General features: G+C 44.2%; 2 protein-coding genes and 1 long non-coding RNA gene across 4 annotated transcripts; all 3 read left to right on the plus strand.

Annotated features, from left to right (window-relative positions):
* The first annotated feature begins 124 nt into the window (after positions 1-124).
* Positions 125-1,618, plus strand: LOC149268959 (uncharacterized). Its single transcript, XR_016269855.1, has 3 exons — positions 125-421; positions 949-1,196; positions 1,297-1,618. It is a non-coding gene; the product is annotated as an uncharacterized LOC149268959 (long non-coding RNA).
* A 471-nt stretch (positions 1,619-2,089) lies between these two features.
* mas (trypsin-like serine protease domain-containing protein masquerade) lies at positions 2,090-8,760 on the plus strand. The gene is made up of 8 exons (XM_018005368.2): positions 2,090-2,216; positions 4,794-5,121; positions 5,183-5,464; positions 5,525-5,680; positions 5,738-6,676; positions 6,738-7,665; positions 7,745-8,022; positions 8,079-8,760. Exons 2-8 carry the CDS (start codon positions 4,842-4,844, stop codon positions 8,399-8,401), a joined length of 3,186 nt encoding a protein of 1,061 aa, XP_017860857.1. The 5' UTR covers positions 2,090-2,216; positions 4,794-4,841; the 3' UTR covers positions 8,402-8,760.
* A 375-nt stretch (positions 8,761-9,135) lies between these two features.
* Positions 9,136-18,527, plus strand: nab (NGFI-A-binding protein homolog). Of its 2 annotated transcripts, none has more exons than XM_089467602.1 (6): positions 9,136-10,329; positions 15,314-15,586; positions 15,650-16,572; positions 17,747-17,838; positions 17,907-17,986; positions 18,078-18,228. In XM_089467602.1, exons 1-6 carry the CDS (start codon positions 9,927-9,929, stop codon positions 18,095-18,097), a joined length of 1,791 nt encoding a protein of 596 aa, XP_089323728.1. In that variant the 5' UTR covers positions 9,136-9,926; the 3' UTR covers positions 18,098-18,228. The 2 variants fall into 2 exon arrangements, with proteins under 2 accessions (XP_089323728.1, XP_089323727.1); XM_089467601.1 differs by having other exon boundaries at positions 9,206-10,329; positions 17,907-17,982; positions 18,078-18,527.
* Positions 18,528-19,002: the final 475 nt, after the last annotated feature.

The following is a 19,002-nucleotide window of genomic DNA, read 5'->3' on the forward strand; positions in this document are numbered from 1 at the left end:
TATATTTTATATGTTAATAGTTTTTTTACGTAATTACCAACCGAACGACGCACCGATTCTAAATTGAAATCATATTCTTAGGGCTTTCTTACATTTTACACTGTAATTAATTGTTTGATTTGCATAGATATTGATTGAATTGTCTTGAAATTGATTGATAAATGTTAATATTGTTGTTTTTCTATTTTTGATGATATTAATTAATTACATCAAATATTGATTTGCATCTATTCACTGATAAAGCATTCATCTTTTGTTCCCATGACAAGCCCTCGGCCCCTTTTTACATGATCCTCAATATGCAAATCGAGTTCTTTTCGTCCAACTTTCTCGCCTCTCCCTAAAATCAGATCAGAAAGCGAAAACGACCAGGACTGAAGCAAGGAGGAGTGGCAAAATGATTATGCATAAATCGCTTAGGGTAGGTATTCGACGATAGTCTTGAAAAACAAAAGATGTAACCACAACAAAAAACAACATGGATTATCTAAATAGATATTTTAAGATCTTCAAATTAGATTTGGCTGTAGAAACTAAAAATAAAAAATTGAAATAAAATTAAATTTTATTGTGAAGTAGGAAATATTAAAAAAAAAAAAAAAAAATGAAGAAAAGAAATTATTAGCTTATAAATAATTAGCTTATATTTTAATGTGTCTTATATTTACTTATTTCTAACTCTTTCGTACTGTACCAAGCACCCATTACTCGATTTTCACTTTACCCATGCATCGCATCTTTTTCTTCTTCATCATCTTCTAAGTCCGCTTTGCATACTTCATTATCATATATAGCTGTCCGATCCGCAGTTCCCACGAAAAAGTGAAATGACAAAAACGGGACGAGCAAAAAAAAACACTCGCAAACGGTATAAAAAAGAGGAAAAATCAGCTAAAAAAAAGTGTACACACGCAAAGGGTTTAATCATCTATATTTTTTTTTTAATAGGACGATTAATGTTTAAAAAAAAGGAGACGCGAAAAAACATGTGTGGCCGAAAAGGACGACCCTCGATCCATTGTTTGAGATTGAAAAGGAATCAACGTGATTTGCATACGCAGGACGATAGAGAAACAGGCGAGCTAGAGCGAGAGCGAGAGAGAAAGAGCGAGAGAGAGAGCACGGCTGCTCAACCACCACCACCACCAACACAAGACCTTATCTATTTGCCTTGGGCCCAGGGGCCAGGATCTCAGGTATACAAAATATGCTCGCAGAATGATAAATAAGTTTTTTTCCACAATTTTTTTTCTAAAGTTTTTTCACTTTTTTATACCACTTTCAATTTTTTTTTAGGCAGCGTTTTATTCAAATTTCGTTCGTGTGAAGAATGCTTCTGATGCCTAGAGCCTGGGAACATCCGAAAAAATACAGAGACTGAGACGCCGCATCACTTAAATAATCTTCCTTAAGGTTGTCCTTTTGCTAGACATTTGTTAGACAGGCCATAAGCTATGCCAGCTCTAATTAGCTAGACAAAGTAAAAGTAAAAATTTCGAAATTCCTTTCTTTGCATATTTGAGGTTAAGATTATGTTGCCCGAGCCACGTGACGTTCGCCTTAAGCAGGCGATTATGCAATTTTTTCCCATCATCACCATTCGATTTCTGCACTCATAATTGCATTTCAACAATGTTTGACAACAGTAAAACAGTCAAGAGTTATCCCAGCCTGCATTTGCATGCGAATCTTCAGGTAATCACGAAACTCCCTGCTGACTTGCGAAATTTGCATAGGTTTCGCACAGGGTGCACTCGAGATTTGCATAACTAAGCCGGGCGAACGATGCGCTGAAAAGGGACAACAATTGCAGCAATATAATCCGCTAAGTGGGCACACTCCGGGGTTAATGCTTAAGCGAAAAGAAGGTCGCAAAATTTCTCAAGTGCCAATAATTGCAGCTATTACAGCTGTCAAGCGATCCCTTTTCAGCTGTAAGCGACCTACGCTCTGCCTGCCGCCGGCCGCCTGCTGCCTGCCGCCGAGAACAGGTGGCGAAGAGAGCGCAATGCTCGCTCTTTGCTGCTGCTGCTGCTGTTACTGCTGCTCTTTCAACAAAGTTTCTTTTGCTCACTTTCTCCGGCCTGTTGCCGCTGCTCGTGGCTGCCGCTGCTGCTGCTGCTGGCCTTGGCGGCTTACCAAGCATCGAGAACCTTGAGCATTGGTCAGTTTGTTACTGGCTTTCGCAAGGTGCAGTTGCCCCGGCACTAAGAACGGTTAGTTGAGCTACTCAAGCAAGTGTATCTGTGTGTGTGTGTGTGTGCGTGTGTGTTGAAAGAACTTTGCATACGCAGCCATTGGCAATTGGAAACTGTGCCGCATTCCCGACACGTCTATGCCGCCTTGCGCTGTCCTGCTGATCCGGCGCACAGTTATGTGTCGTCTTGTGCTTACCGTTACCATTAATTCAGAAAGAGCAAAAGAAGTAGAGGAAGAAGAAGAAGAAACGGCAGAAAAAAGTCGCTTAACTTGTTCGGATTGCGCCCCAAAGGCAAAGACTGAGCCGCGCTGACTTTGGATCAGTCGCTGTCTTTGGTAGAGTGATATGCATGAGTGTGTGTGTGTGTGTAACTGTGCCTCGGGACTTTAATGGAAGTGCTAAAAATGAAAGACTTTATAGACAGAACATACAAAAACAAAAACAATTTGCAGTTGACAAAAAAAAAAATAATAATTTCAACTATGCTACACCTAGAGAAAAGACTGACTTAGTTCTGTTGTAAAAATTAATCACATCTCTATATCATATATATAATTACTGTTAACTGTTTTTGACATCTCTTATAATCTATAATTAAATTCATAACTTAGTAATTTTCAATTTCGACCTTGACCGCATTCCGATTCGATTCCAGTAATCAGTAATTTCTTTTAGTGTAGCTAGTGTGTCTACCAGCCGTCGTTTACCGTTACTGTTAACCGTTCGATCGGCATTTGAATGCGTGTTTCTGTTTCTGTTTCGGTTTCTGTTTGTTTTGGCTGTCGTCGTTCAATGAAAGAAATTCTTTACGACTCAAGTGTGAAGAACACATAATTCGCATGCTAAACTTGAAGAGCGAGTGCGAGCGAGAGGTGAAGAGGAGCAGGGTGTAACATACTGCTTTTGTTGGTGTTGTTGTCGCGCCTTATGCAGCTGACCTACTTAAATGAATTTGGTGCCGGACTTGGTATTCATGATGGCGTAGGCGTGCCCATGCGCCAGACAGAGACAGCGCATGGCGATGGCTGACCCAAAAGACGTGCCCGCTACACAGTTTTGTTTTTGGGTTCTAGCGCTTGTTACAGGCGCTTCAGCTTTCTAGCTGTTCTTTCTTTTTCTATACAGCTTGAGGATTGTCACACGCCTGGCTTAACGAGAGTTCTCTTTTCATTGTTTTTGTTTTCCTCTAAATAGTTTTGGCCCTTTAAGTCTAAAATTTCCGGTTTGAACGTGAAAGCGAGGCGGCACGTGAGGCAAATGCAGCGCTCGATAAGAAGGGGGCAGCGCGCGTTTAGTTGTCGCCGGCACATAATTGTCACTGAGCTACATACATACAAATACATACACATGTAGCTCTGCCATTTTCTTCGTTTTAGCCATTGTCAAGTGTTAGTCAACTACATACTACATATTTATTGCCAGCACTTTCGCTAAAGATCTGTCAACTGAGATAGGTTTCAATTTGTTTTCGTTTTGCCTTTTTGTTGTTTTTGGGGCAATGCACTTTCTATTTCATTCATAATGCTAAAACGTTTCATCTTAAACGTTGGGAAGAAAACACTAGATTCTTCAGCAAGATTCCCTTGATTTTCTTTTAGTTATTGTCTTTAAGCCATCAACTAGTCCTAGTTTCCGTTTTAGTTCACTAAGTTCTAACTACATATTAACTTCAATTTTTCCACACTTGTCACAGGTTTTAACAGTTAAAACGGGTTTGAACTCTACTTGAACTACCTTTTGAACCATTTTCTTACAACTGTCAACCCAAATACATATTTTAGGTCCCATATATCAAACGCTCCCGTTGTACCACTAGTTTTTGTTGTTGTCTTATCCCCCTTTAAGACGTATACGTAATATTAAAATGGGGCACGGCAGATAAGCTGAACGCTTGACACAACGGTTAGATGGACGCACCTGTCACAGAACCAGCTCCTCAGTCCATTAACCAGAATGAGGCGAGGCAACAAGCATTTAAACTGGTTTTTCGACAGATGCCCCCCATACAATAAAACCTCTCAAGAAGTTGCTCTCAATGCACTCAAAGAAAAAAGAGCTTTATAATTGAGATTCAAGAATTTGGACGAATGTGGAATATATATCCTTCTGGAACTTTCTTCGAAACGAAAGTTTTAAAAATTTTTTATAATGTAGGGAATTCCGAGATTTACTTGAATATTTTAACAATATATTATTTTTAATTTGAAACATATTTACTTCTCTTTAGTAAAAGTTTAATCCGAATTTATTTTGATAATTCAAAAATAACCATACGCTCTCTCGGTATCAGATCTGTATTTTCGCTCAGTGTGGTGCGACAACTGAGGCATTTGCTGAACGCTTTCTAGGCCAATGATCTTTTGGGGTACTCTCTTGAAGCTCACAGCTCTCTCTCGATTCTCATCTCTCAGCTCGGATGCTGCAAGGTATTCAAGTGTGGAGCACTCTGTTGCGTCACAGGCCTTTCGGGGTTACATGGATGGGGGCGCTGACTAAGCTAAACTTTCACTTGGCTAATTTCGTTTTTCTCTCTCTCTCTCTCTCTCCCTCACTGTTGCCCCCTTGCACCACTAACTGTCTTTCTCTTTTACAGATTCTTGCAACGCGATGAGCTAACTTTTATACAATTGAACAAAGTGAAATGAGAAATTTAAGAAATATGGGAACTTCCCAAGGAATACTTTACACACTGAGTCTTTGTCTGCTGCTATTGGGCAGCAAGCCGTTTGTTGGAGCCCAGGATGAATCATTGGCGGGCAGCTTCCTCTCCGGTCTGTTGGATACGATCACCAGCACAGCGGATGCCAAGGATTGCCCAGGTGTTTGCGTCCATACACTGGCCACGCTCATTTGCTATGAGGTGCTCGACGACGTTCCCTGCCCCTCGCCAAGCATGAAGTGCTGCATAGAGAATGCGCCTGGTAAGACACAGCTCGATCGGCCTCATTAATCCCCAGCTAAACGTTTCCATTTCATAACTAGGCAAAAATGTAACCGCCGTGACCACTCCTAGAACCACGACAACCACTGCCAGCAGCAGCACCACACAGCGCAGCACCACGACTGTGAGCAGCACCACTAAACGCAGCACTACAACTACAACGACAACCACAACGCCTAAGCCGAAGCCAAAGCCGCAGCCGAAGCGTCCAGCTACCACCACCACCACCACAACCACCAAGAAACCCGCTGCTACCACCAAAAAGACCACGACGAGCAAACCCAAGGATAAGGTGGAAGCCAGCAAAACGGAAGATGAGAATAGTATGTGAAACCACTTCGAAACCACCGTAAACCACACTAAGTTCCACTTTGTTTCCACAGAGAATTGCACGGGCGTCTGTGTGGCGGATCGCATAGCGGAATACTGTGAGGCTTACTTGACCAGTGGTGGTCTCTGCAAGGAGGGCACCAAGTGCTGCGTCTCCCTGGATGAATACTCCAATGGCAAACTGCCCAAGGACATATACATACCAGCCAGTAAGACCAAGAATAAACCCCGTAAAGAGCTAGGCTTGATTTCATCTCAATTCACAGAGCACATGAGCAATCTGAAGGGCAATCAAACTCTGCCCAAGCCCGCAACCAGCAAGACGACTAGCACCACAACAACAACGACTAGCACCACAAGCACCACCACCACTACGCCCGAGCCAGCGCGCACCAAGACCCACAACAATAACAACAGCCACGCGCAGAGCAAACCCACCAAGCATAAGAAGACCACCACAACTACCACAACAGAAGCTGCCGCCCAGGAGGAGGAGGAGGAGGAAGAGGAGGAGGAAGAAGAAGAGCAAACTTCAAGCAATAACAATAGCAACAAAAACAAACTGAAGTCTGGTCAGGATCAAGGCCAAGTGCTGAAGGAATGCGAGGGCGAGTGCATGAACGGCATCTTTGCCATCTTCTGCGATGAGATCGATTCCGATGCCTTCTGTCCCGGCGAGGGTAGCTGCTGTATAACGAGCACTGCCTCCGAGTCGACACCTGCTAAGCCGGCGTCGCCCAGCAAGCCAGCCACCAAGATCGCCAACAAGCCGGCCGCTAAGCCAGCAGCTAAGCCTGCACCACCACCACCACCAGCAAGTACGGCCACCCAGTCTGGTGGAGATTTGCTCTCCCAGTTCATATCCTTTGCCGAAAGCACACTGAACTCACCTGCACCACCACCACCACCGCCTGCACCGCCCGCCGTGCAGCGTTGTCCGGGCTTCTGTCTGCTCATGCTCATGGCCGCCTTCTGCGAACGTCCCTCCGTCTTATTAACGACTCCCACGACCTGCTCCAAGGGCTCAGTTTGCTGTGATAACTCACGTTCTGGTGCGCCCAAGCCGAAATTGCCGCCACCAACGGCGCCGCCAACGCCATCACCCACAGCACCACCCTACGTGCTGCCCCATACGCCCAGTCCAGATCCACGCGAGGAATGCCCCGGCTCCTGCATTGTCAGCCTGCTTAGCTTCACCTGCTTCAGTAAGTAGTTGCACCTCGAATAAAGGAAATTCCCTCTTAATTCTCTGCTAATCTCCTCCAGAAAACGCCGAGATGACAGATTTGTTTAGATGCAAGCGCTCCGGTCAGATCTGTTGCGCGCCCAAGAGCAAAATCTTGGAGAAGCAGCAGTTCCAGACACGCAATGACACCTCCTACTTCAACTATCCGCCGCCGTATGCACCACAGCCACCGATGCAGCAGCCACCACCGCCACCGTACGCACCCACCAACTACATGCCTAATCAGCCCCAAGGTCCACCACCACCTCCGCACCACGCGCATGTCTATCAGCCGGGATTGCCTCCACCGCCCAGCTATGCGGATTATTATGGACCCGCACCTGGACCGCAGCCCGCATTGCCGCCATCTGCTCCACCCGCACCACCGACAACAACAACGACCACCACGACAACCACGCCACGTCCGCACGTCTACTCCAAGTACGTGTGTGGCGTCAAGGGCACCTTGCGTACGGGTCGCTCCCGCAGCTCGCCCGCTCTCAACTATGTCTCCTATGCGCGGGCCAAGTACGGCGTACAGCGCACGGCCAGACAGCTGTCGACAACCTATGCTGGCGGCAGTGGAACCATTAACAAGTCAAACGAACGCCTGGTGCTCGGCTCCGCCATTGTGCCCATTCAGATTCACAATGACAAGCTGGGCGACCTGGTGGGCAGCAGCGGAGTTCAGAGCAATCAGCTGCGCTCCTATCACGATCAGCCAGAGCTGTCGTCGTCGTCGGCGATTGTCTATCCGGAATACTATCAGCACAACAGCTACTCGAGTCCCGGACAGCTGTCGGCCAACTACAGCACTCGACGTCGTGCGCGCGTGGTTGGCGGCGAGGATGGAGAAAATGGCGAGTGGTGCTGGCAGGTGGCGCTCATCAATTCGCTCAATCAGTATTTGTGTGGTGCAGCGCTCATTGGCACTCAGTGGGTGCTGACTGCAGCGCATTGTGTTACCAAGTGAGTGCACCTTACCTAGTCCCAATCTGTGGTTAGCTTATCTAATACTTCTTCGATTTCCCTTTACTTTCTCTCGCAGCATTGTTCGCTCCGGCGATGCGATCTACGTGCGCGTGGGTGACTACGATCTGACACGTAAGTATGGCAGTCCGGGCGCCCAGACGCTGCGCGTGGCCACCACGTATATACACCACAACCACAATAGCCAAACGCTGGACAACGACATTGCGCTGCTCAAGCTGCACGGCCAGGCGGAGCTGCGAGATGGCGTCTGTTTGGTTTGCCTGCCGGCACGTGGTGTCAGCCATACGGCGGGCAAGCGCTGTACGGTCACGGGCTACGGATACATGGGCGAAGGTGAGTGCCAGGAATGACCCCATCAAGATATCAAGATACTAATCTCCCACTCTCAGCTGGCCCCATTCCGTTGCGTGTGCGCGAGGCGGAGATACCCATTGTCAGCGATACGGAGTGCATTAGGAAGGTGAACGCGGTCACGGAGAAGATCTTCATACTGCCCGCTTCCAGCTTCTGTGCCGGCGGCGAGGAGGGACACGATGCCTGCCAGGGCGATGGCGGTGGCCCGCTGGTCTGCCAGGACGATGGCTTCTTCGAGCTGGCCGGCCTCGTCTCTTGGGGCTTCGGCTGCGGTCGGGTGGATGTGCCCGGTGTTTATGTGAAGGTCTCCTCGTTCATAGGCTGGATCAATCAGATAATAAGCGTCAATAATTTATAGTTGGCCGAGCCAAAGCTAAGTTGGAACCCCGCACTTGTAGCACACTCCTCTCATCCTTGATTCGGGAATGGTCTATGACTGAGGCTTGGGTTCCCCAAAACCAATAATGGGTCTCCGGCAACCTAACCACGACTGTTAACGTAAACCCAATCCTAGTGTAATCTAACTCACATCTACTAACACTACACCCCCCTCCCCCCTCGTAGAACAAACAAAGTATTCCCCTGATCCCCTCTTACTATACTTATATACGATATAAATAATAATATAAAAGCAAAAAACCTATTGTAAACTGTTTTTGTATATACAAAAAAAGAAAATACAAGAAAATACGTTCGTCATATTTCATAAACAACAAAGCGAAATTCGAAAAAATTAATTTGAAACGTTGAGCTTGGGCGAGGGGCACCACAACGAATAACCCTTTCGGATTTTTAACGGAAAATAGCCGAAAAAAATGGTTACTTAATGAGATGGCGCGACGCGCAGATATGCTGTACTCAGGCGGGAATTAAGGAAAGTGATCGTATCTCTGTTCCCAAGCAAAAGCTAGCTGTACTCGATTTCTCTATAGGTAAATTTCTGTTTTACTCTATAAGCATCTAGTCTCTTATATATTCACACACATCAAAAAAAACTCTTTAGCATACCCTTTGCATATGCTGTGCTGGGCATATTAAAGAGTTGATCAAAATGTCTGCGCAGCTGTGGAGGTATTTTCCCACTCTCACTCTGACTCTCACTATCCCTCTCCCTCTCTCTCACTCTTGCTCATGGCTGTGCGCACCCAATTGACAGCTAGGAGAGAGAGCCAGGCAAGAGGCGGAGACATCCAGCACAAATAGCAACAGCAAAATCTCTCTAACTGACTTCTAATAAGAGTCACGCAGCTGAAAAACTTACCCTCATTGGCCTACAGTGAAATGCCTTCGTCTGCAGATCTTCGGCAACGAGCTTCGGGTTCGTCTTCGTCTTCGGCTACGCATACCAAAACGCTTGAGCAGCTTGTTGTTGTTGTTGTTGTTGTTGCTTTTCTTTTGCTTCGTTTTTTTCTTCGCCTTTTAACCCTTTCGGCAGCGACGTCTGCTGCGTGATTCTATGTACATGTTTTTTCTTTCCTGCATCTCAACTCTCTCTCTCTCTCTCTCTCGCTCTCTGCTCGAAAGTATCTCGAAGATGCAGCAAAAAGGGTTCCACGAGCTGCGCGTCGTTGTCGCTGCGAGAACAGAAGTTCGTCTGGCCTCGAGCTGAGCGGATGGCAGAGATCGAGATCGAAATCGAAAAAACAAAACACAAAACAAATAATTAAACAACGATCTTTACGAAACGTTGCTCAATCCTGGAGTGTAGTGTAGTTGATTTTAGCTTTCTTGTAGTGCATCCTTATTTGATTTTGAGTTCGTTTTTGAGTTTTTTGTGTGTGTAATTTGCATGCATTTAGTCTTGGTTCTTTGTGCTTGTGCCTCTTTGTCCTTGTTTGGTTGTCCTTCTCGTCTTCGCTTAACACACAACAACAACAACAACAATGGAGACGAATTCTCCCACAACAACAACAGCAGCAGCCGCAGTAGTAGCAGCCGCAGCCACAGCAATCGCAGTGGCAGCTTCCACAACAGTTTCGGCTACGAGCACAGCTCCCTCGCCAGCCGGCAAGGCACACAGCTTGGTCACAGGAAGCGGAAGCTCCGGTTGCTCGGCCAGCAACACTCTGCTCCAGTCGCTGCCCCAATCACTGCTCACCACCACCACCACCGCCGCCAGCAACAGCAACAGCATCGAGCTGCTCAAGCAGGATGATGTCAACAATCTGTCCTTGGCCAGCGGCCTCTCCGAGGGACAGCGCTCACTATCCGGCGCACCCTCGGCCTCGTCCAGCCCGATCCTCAGTCCGCAGGGCAAGATCTTTGGACGCAACGCGAACGGCACTTGTAAGTATGAAATAGGTATGAAATAAGTAATGAAATAGATTGTAAGAAGTGATATTTTAAAGTGATAAAATGGGAGATCCTTAGGAATTGTGCAGTGAGAGTGAAAAGTACATAAAAATAAGTTTATTTGGATTTATATGAATATCGATAATTTCACATATTAACGTGAAACTTTTAAAAATGTATAGAAAGATAAATGAGTGGTATTCAGAAGTAGAAATTAAAATACAATGAAGATCTTTAAGATCTACATGCAATTTCTTGACCATCATATAAAAGAATTATAGTGAAATCTATATAGAAAATATTTGTAAAAAATCAATGCGAGTCTTTATGGAACTTTAGATTTACATAGTTATAAAATAATGTAAGCAAAATACATAATTTCTTTTCTTATATTAACAATAACATTAAGGGTAGATATGAGACTGAAGGCTCGAATGAGACGAAGAGCTTGCCGATCTAACTAAGTGCGACCGTTCTTTTCAAAGCAGCGCTCAAAAAGGAATACATATATATAGAAAATCCCCTATATATGTATTTAATATTTTCGTTATATAGTCTTAAGATTATTATTTCATAGGTCTAAAAATTACATGGGTATTTTGTGGCATTACTAGAAGTCTTGTAAAAATTTTATTTTCCCTCCTTTCTATCTTTCATTTTTGACTGGAGTTTGTAAGCTCCTTAAGATCCACTTAAATTAATATTAAACTTCATTTTTCTTTTTTAATGTTTTTTATACAAATTCGCGCTGCATATCAAATTCTTCAGCCAGTTCAGTCTTTGCTCTTTTGTTTTCTTCAATTTCCCGCGCTTTTCAAAGCTTCGCCGGTTCTGTGTGAGATTTGTTTTTGGTTTTGTTGTGTGTAACGGAAATGTGAAACAATAGAAAAAGTTGCCGTTGCTTTAGCTTTGTAATTTAGAATCCGGTTTGCATTTCCTTGGTGCTGCGAGCGTAAGAAACCCACCCTGAGCAGGACCTTAGATAGGGGCAGCAGCAGGATCAGCAGCAGCAGCAGCAGCAGCAGCAGGATCTATTGTCTAGCTATACAAATGGAGGACATCCAATGAAATGTGCGCCAGAGCTCAGGTAGCTCTTGGCTTACCCACACGATAGGTGCGTCTTAGGGGTAGCATCAAGAAAAAAACCTACCCCAGCCCCTGGCTGAGGGTAGCTAACGAGGCATTGGCCTTGCCTCCGAGTCACAGTCACAATGCCTCCGAGTTGCTTCAGCTGGCAGCTTCATCAGCGGCCATTGGCACGTACGAACGCTCCAAAGTTATGGCCATCGATGGTATTTTGAACGATCCAAGAATTTTGCGCAAAAAAAACATCCTGCCATCCATCCAATTTTTATCGTTGTATATGAGAAATAGTTTTCGGTTCAGCAGTTCGAACGGCGTCTGCGAATCAATGCGCGTTTTTTTTTTCTCCTGTCTTTTGCCTGTTGACCATAATCGAAGCGAACGCCAACGATTGACGGCCCTCACACACACACACACACACACGTGTACACACAGACTCACCTGGTCTGCCGGCCAGGCTGTGCGGCTTGGTATGTGGCGTCGAATGTCATTATTGCTTTCAAGTGCCAACTAAAAAGCAACTGCAGTTCATTTTTTGTCCATCTTTGCCATTTGCCAACGCATAAAAACAACATATTTAGCAAATGACAACAACAGCAGCAGCAGTAGCAGCAACAACAACAACAACAACAACGTCAACATAAGCAGCAGCCAACATTAAAAGTCTTGGCCCTACAACGCGCAACATATAAAAGCGCTGGCAGCTGACCGTGAATACGAGCTAATACCCTGTACTTTCGAAATTTATTAGACACTCTTATACGCACGTGTCTAATTCTATATGCACTTATATTTTGTACTTGTAACAGTAATAATACCTTGACATTTTTATACTGGAAATTATACTTCTGCTTGTTCTTATACTTTCCCTTATACAAGTACTTATACTGCTACTTATACTGGTACTTATACTGGTACTTATACTCATGTTCAGTTGTAGTTATACTGATACTTGCACTTGTACTTATACACAGACTTTTAACGGCACTTATACTAGCACTTATACTTGACACTTATACTAGAACTTATACTTGTACGTAGAATGGAACTTATATTCATATTTATAAGTTGAACATACTCGAAACTAAGCTTTCTCTTGACTCCCCGACTCTGCTGTCTCTCTCTCTCTCTCTCTCTGTTCACAACATACCCGCCATTAAACATTTGCCAATGAGTACAGGGTATATAGCAGGCGGTAGCAAAAAGCGACCCGCAAATTAAATAAATAATAAAAAATACAAAAAATCAACAAGCTGCAGCAAGCGAGTGACAATCAGCGCGCCAAGCGCTGCTGCCCAGAAGACAGTGAATCGCAGGCCCCCAACCCAGGCCCAACCCCAAGCGCGGCCACATGGCCAGACAGTTCCACTTCCAGTTCCAGTTCCAGTTCCAGTTCCAGCTCTTCTCCTGCTGCCTGGTCCTGCCACTGCTCCAGCTGCGCGCTCCCCTCGCATTATTTGTGTATTGAAATCACGTCTCATTTATTTATTGCTGCAAATTCCTCACCCCACTCGCCCCGCTCGGCTTCTCAGTGCCACAGTCGTCCCTCAGCCGCCCAGTCGCTGCTATCCACATCTCTGATGTCTTCCATCCACAGAGTCCCGCTTCTGTTTTACGCAAAAAGATTCTGCGTCTGCGTTAAATACTCCTCATTGGGCACACACAGGCAAGAGGCATAGAAGAAGTGTCGCTTGGACAGTCCCACTTAACCCCAAAGGGATCAGAATACAGACTCCATTAATCAGGCTATTTAATATTAGTTGCATATGATCTTGATAGAATTTATAGTATGATAAAATCATCTGTTATCTTTTAATATATAAGAATAATAAGATCGCAGCAATAACAATAAAGAGACAATATTCTCTGATATCTTCTCAGTTTTAATAAGTTTAAAAATCTTCCAATAGATTCTTATATCTTAGAGGTTCCAACAACTTCTGAGATCTGACGAATTATTTCTTTCTCTCAAACCAATTGCTTAAAAATAAATTTCGACTTTTATAGCCAACTAAATGTAGAGCTATATATCCATCAAAAATAATAACCATTGCAGTTTAATTTGATATCTGAGCCAACTTTGCAATCTCATTCGTTGCGCATTCAAGTTTTATGGAGTTTATGGGTTTCTGCTTGGGATTCCTTTAAAAATTGTTGCCTTCAATAGTTTGTCAACGTGTCATAAATTGTGACAGGCATGCAATCATGGGTTAATGATTGGCAACGCATCAAGTGACAACACCAACTACACCACGCTACATGCTTGCTGTACAGCCACCGCCACCTTCAACTCCATCCCATGCGCCTCCTGCTCCAAGCTCCTGCTTTTACTCGTGTAGTTAGTTGCGCTTGTAGCAGCGCCAGCGTCTGCGCATGCGCTCAAAAAAGCAAGTGAGTTATGGCGCATTAGGGCGCATCGACTAAGACATACCCTGTAATTTGATTATAATTGGTAGATACATAGTAGGAAATTTTAGATGTAGAGCAATTACTTGTTCTCTACTAATTATTGAAGTGAACTAAAAAAATATAAAAATCAGTAATTATTATTATTATTAAACTCTTCTGAATGAACAAAGCCTATGTCTGCATACCCGTATATGAATCTCTGAAGTACAGGGTATACAAAAACCAGGCATTGATGTGCCCAACCAACGATCGATGTGCTTTGTTTTTCCTTTTCCTTTTCTTTTCTCTTTTTTTTCTCTTTTTTTGTGATTTTGCCCTGTTTTGTTATAATTTAGTTGGCTCAGCTCGTTTTTCTATTAATTAAAGCTGCTAGAGAGCACTGGGAAACTGGAAAGCATTGAGACTGGGTCTGGCTGGAGAGCCGTCTGCTACCCAAAAGGCCGGACTAAAATATTCTCACATAATTATTTACGATTTGACATAATCATCAGCGCTTCGCCTCATTGGCGGCCTTTTGAGCGCAACGCGAGCCATAAATTGTGGCTTGACGAGAAGGTTTTGATGATGATGATGATGATGACGATGATGATGAGCAGAAGCTGCTGCAGATCTAGGCGAAAATAACTATCATAATTTACACAGGCAGAGAGAGAGTGAGGTAGAGAGAGAGAGAAACATTAAAATTTTGAGCTAAAAAAATGAGAGAAATAAAAAGGATTAAAATGTTGCTTGGGTTCCTTTTTGGCTTTCGCCTTGGCTATGCGCATGCGTGACGCATTTCTAACGAGTTTTGTGCCGAGCCCGAGTATCCTTGGCTCTTTAAAGGACGAAAGCGAAAGGGTTGCACACATACACACGCACACACCCATACATACGCTCGCTCACATTTGCTTATGCAGATGAGCTCGTTCCCAACTTCGTCCGTTCATTTTTTTACTTTTCGTTTTTTTTTTTTTTTTTTTTTTTTTTTTTGATTGGGTTTCGTTTTTTTCCTTCTCTCTTTTTTTCGTGCTTTGCAAAAGGGTTTACGGTCCAGACGTCCGTCGAGTTTTTTTTAGTATAAAAAAAGGCGAATTTAATTAAATTTTTTTCTTATGGTCTCTCAACGTTGTGAGAACTTAGCGGCGAGGCAGCTCTATAAATATCATTTTGATACCCGGTCTGAAGCTGTAGCATAAGAAGAAGAATCTGAAGCGCACGCGGAAATTTTTCATCTTTGAAATTTAGTCATAAGAAATGAAGTGCATAGAAAAAATGTATGTTTATATGGTATGTTGTCTGTATAGTTAGATCTATTTCTTTCAATTTTGAAATCTCTTTTGTGCGTATGATATATCTATATATAATGATGTATGATATATGGTATGATATATACCAGACCTTAAATATAAATATATACTATACTAGCATATCCAAAGTTTACTTAATAACCTCTCTATCTCTCTCTATCTCTCTTTCTTTCTTTCTTTCCTTCCTTATCCCTTAGTAATCACCACATCTCGACCTAGCAATGAGGCGGAGGTGCAGCTGTATCGAGTGCTGCAGCGCGCCAGCCTGTTGGCCTACTACGACACATTGCTGGAGATGGGGGGCGATGATGTGCAGCAGCTGTACGATGCCGGCGAGGAGGAGTTCCTGGAGATAATGGCATTAGTGGGCATGGCATCGAAGCCCTTGCATGTGCGGCGTCTGCAGAAGGCGCTGCACGAATGGGCCAACAATCCGAGCTTGTTTCAAGGAGCCATGCTGCCGCAGCTAGGTAAGAGTGAAAGAGAGAGAGATAGAGACATGGTAAAAGCTAACTAATGTTTCCTTATCTTAGGTTTATGTGAGACACCTACCAAGCCCGCGCCCGCTTTAATATTCAACTCAGACTCAACGCCCGCGCTGCCACGCCATAAATACGCATCCTTTCAGCCCACAGCTCCAATTCCCTCTGCGGCTGCTGCTGCTGCTGCGGCTGCGGCTGCTTCAGTGGCTCCATCTTCAGTTGCCAATGCCCAGATGCTGGCGCAGATTAGTGCGCCCGTCATGTGCCCCGCTCTTCCCGTGCTGCAGAGTCCGACGGCGACGCCTCTGGTAGTCAGCAATGCGGGCAGCTGTGTGGCTGGGGCCAGCACGGCGCATCAGGTGTCGTCCAGCTCGCCGCAGCTGACGCCTGTGCTCACCGAGCTGCAGGTGCAGCGCATCACGATGTGCGCCGACAAGATAGCGCGACAGTTGCCGCAGCGGGAGCCGCGCGCCCAGACCTCCAAGAAGCGCACCACTCGCGAGCTGGAGCAGGTGATTGCCATGGCGGAGCACGATCCGAGGCGCATGGATGAGATACGTAAGTATTCGGCTATCTATGGTAGATTCGATTGCAAGCGACGCCCAGAGAAGCCGCTGACACTGCACGAGGTCTGCGTGAATGAGGCGGCGGCGCAGCTCTGTCGTAATCCCCAGACCATTTGGCTGCTCACGCGGCGCGACGAGCTCTTCCCACTGGCCCGCCAGATCGTCAAGGATGCGGGCTTTGGCCATTCGGCCAGCATAGCCCGCTATGGCGGTCTGCTCACCCAGTTGCCCAACCAGGCAATGCAGCGTGCGAACATTGATCTGGACTGCGAGTCCAGCGATGCCATGACTGCTGCCTCGGCATCGGCATCGGCATCAGCCTCAGCTGGCGGTGCTGTGCTGCCCAGCGTCAAGCGGCAGCGCCTGTCCTCCACAGAGGCGGCTCAGCTGCCCAGCGAACTGAACCGGGTAAGGAAGACGGAATCCATTGAGCCTTAATCTGTGGTCTAGATTATCTGGTGCAGTGCTTCAGCTTCAGCTTCAGCTTCCAAACAAAGTTAACCCAACATTTTGCTTTGCAGCTTGTGGTGCGATCGAAAGATCATTCAATTTACTAACGTCTGCCTAGAGGTTCTTCTTAGAATATCTAGTTGCGATATTATACTCTCCATACAATTGTATATAGAACTTGCTTATAGCTCGTAGTCTTTGGTATTTGTTTGTTTGTTTAGATTTAATGAAAGCCTAGTCTGATACGTTTAAGTATTTTACGTAGGTCTGAAAAATGACTAACTTCTAACTCAGCTAACTACTGAGACCTGTCCGTCTTTCTAGGTGTTCCTATCCATACTTATTTCTTTCTTTTTTCTCTCTTCCTCTCTCTTTTTAATTCTTTCATCTATTATTTTTTTCTGCTATAAAATTTCTTTAAAAGATAATCAAAATTAAATAATCTTTGACTGTTCTACGGATATGTATTACTAAATATTAAACATGAATAGAATATTTATGCTGTAGTGTTAGTATATTTGTTGTTGTTGCTCTTTGTAGTATATTTATAATTTTATTTGTTATCCAACTAAAAGTAAACTAAGCTCTAATACTATATTTTCTTTATTCCTGAACATAATTTTAAATACCCACAATCCGCTCATTTAACTATTTCCAACCAAGCTCAACTAACTTATCCAAATTAAACTTCAAACGTTCCCTTATATTCACGTCTATCCCAAACTAACATAACCCTGATCAATCCCAATCATAATTTACTCTTTATCTCTAATACCTAAACCCAATATAATCTAGTTCAACCTAACCTAGCCAAATCTTATCTCAATGCCAGCACATTCTTTACTCAATCCTAGCCCACTTAGTTCTAGTTCCGTTTATATAGTGCGTAGCCTTCTCCGTTATATATATACATATATTGATATATTGACTTTTGCAATATGTGGTGTACCTTTCGTTGAGCCAATAAATAAATTTCGATTGCTTTTTGAAAACCCAAACGAACAACCCGTGTATTCCTTGCCTTGCTTAATGCGCTGCTCTGCCGAGCACAGTTTTCAAAATATATACCCGAAATTTTTAATCAACAATCTTTTTGAATACCAAAAAAATACCATAATATACCAACTCAAAGGAAGCTGTGGAGGATTCGCGCTACAATCTATTTGCGATGTATCAAAAGTTTGCCAAGCCGCCGTTCGATTTAACGGAAATAGCCAAATTTTCGTAAGTATATACAATAATCAGATACACTATATACTATATATATCTAATATGTATGTCATATATCTCAGGTTGGGCAAATCGGCGGACTTTGAGGACAACGATTCGCGCTTCTCCTTCAGCAACTCCAGCTCGCCGCCCCTGCCAGTGAGTATGTGTTGTGGAGCGTCCAAACGTCCCGTCCCATCAGCTGGCTGGCTAAAAAATGTATCTTAAGTAATGCTCCATCAAATTTCCCATAGGGCAATGGTCTGGAAAGTGAAAGATCGCCCGTCTCCTCGCTGGACGCGTGCTGCCCAAAGCCGAACGAGAACCTCAGCCTAGGCGAAACTGTGGATCTAACAGCTGCCGGGGTGCAGGTCATCTCAGCGGCGGGTGACAATATCATTGCCGTGGCGAATCCCGCCCTGGCACTCAGCCCCACACTGAACGAGGTGCTCAAGCGGAATGTGGCCTCACCCGAGATTTAGGAATGAGCAGCTATACATAGATATGCATATACATATGTTTAATAGTAAATTAGGAATAATTTTTGTGCAATTTAATTAAATTAAACTTGTTAGACTTAAGTCCTCATAATTAAGTCAATAACTAGCTTGTATATCCTGTGATCTAAACTATTCTGTAATAAACATAAACGAGAGTGCTTAAGTCGCGCATATCCGACTGAAAGACACCCGGTATTGAGCTTCACTAAATTTTAGCCCTGTTACTTTCCTTTGTAAAAGATTTTTAAAGGCTTTCGATTGACTAATTTTCGGACTTATAGCGAGAATGGCTTAAAAATATAAATTGATATTGATATCGAAAAGTATTTAATTCAAAGACCAATACCCTCATGAGCCACATAGCATTTGTGCCAATATATCCCTTATTTAGGGTCTAATAATACCCCTTTATACAAGTTACTTAAAGATCATATCAAAATCGCATTTGATGCGCCCACATTTTAAAGAGACTTCGTTGAAAGGGCTATCAGACGATCGTTAGCTCACAGATTTGGGCAATTGATCAGCTCAGCTGAAATGGATCGTGTGAGAATTACCCCCGAGCGCCGAAATCAATGGGAATTGTGGCCTGGCAAATTGTGTTTATATTTGCGAATTGTGGGTTTTATCCTTTTGTACACCTCTTGACTGTTGATGTCTTTTTTTTCTGTTTCTTGTG

This window comes from Drosophila arizonae, chromosome 4 (genome assembly GCF_054131065.1).
Source record: "Drosophila arizonae isolate 15081-1271.41 chromosome 4, UAZ_ARI_1.0, whole genome shotgun sequence".
In the NCBI taxonomy this organism is placed as follows: Eukaryota; Metazoa; Arthropoda; class Insecta; order Diptera; family Drosophilidae; genus Drosophila; species Drosophila arizonae.

Bases quoted from the DNA above. Each gene is read 5' to 3' on its own strand.
- mas (XM_018005368.2), top strand. From the start codon at position 4,842: ATGAGAAATTTAAGAAATATGGGAACTTCCCAAGGAATACTTTACACA. The intron at 5,465-5,524 runs GTATGTGAAACC...TTGTTTCCACAG, and splicing joins CAAAACGGAAGATGAGAATA to AGAATTGCACGGGCGTCTGT. The intron at 6,677-6,737 runs GTAAGTAGTTGC...AATCTCCTCCAG, and splicing joins GCTTAGCTTCACCTGCTTCA to AAAACGCCGAGATGACAGAT.
- nab (XM_089467601.1), top strand. From the start codon at position 9,927: ATGGAGACGAATTCTCCCACAACAACAACAGCAGCAGCCGCAGTAGTA. The intron at 10,330-15,313 runs GTAAGTATGAAA...CTTATCCCTTAG, and splicing joins ACGCAACGCGAACGGCACTT to TAATCACCACATCTCGACCT. The intron at 16,573-17,746 runs GTAAGGAAGACG...ACCAACTCAAAG, and splicing joins TGCCCAGCGAACTGAACCGG to GAAGCTGTGGAGGATTCGCG.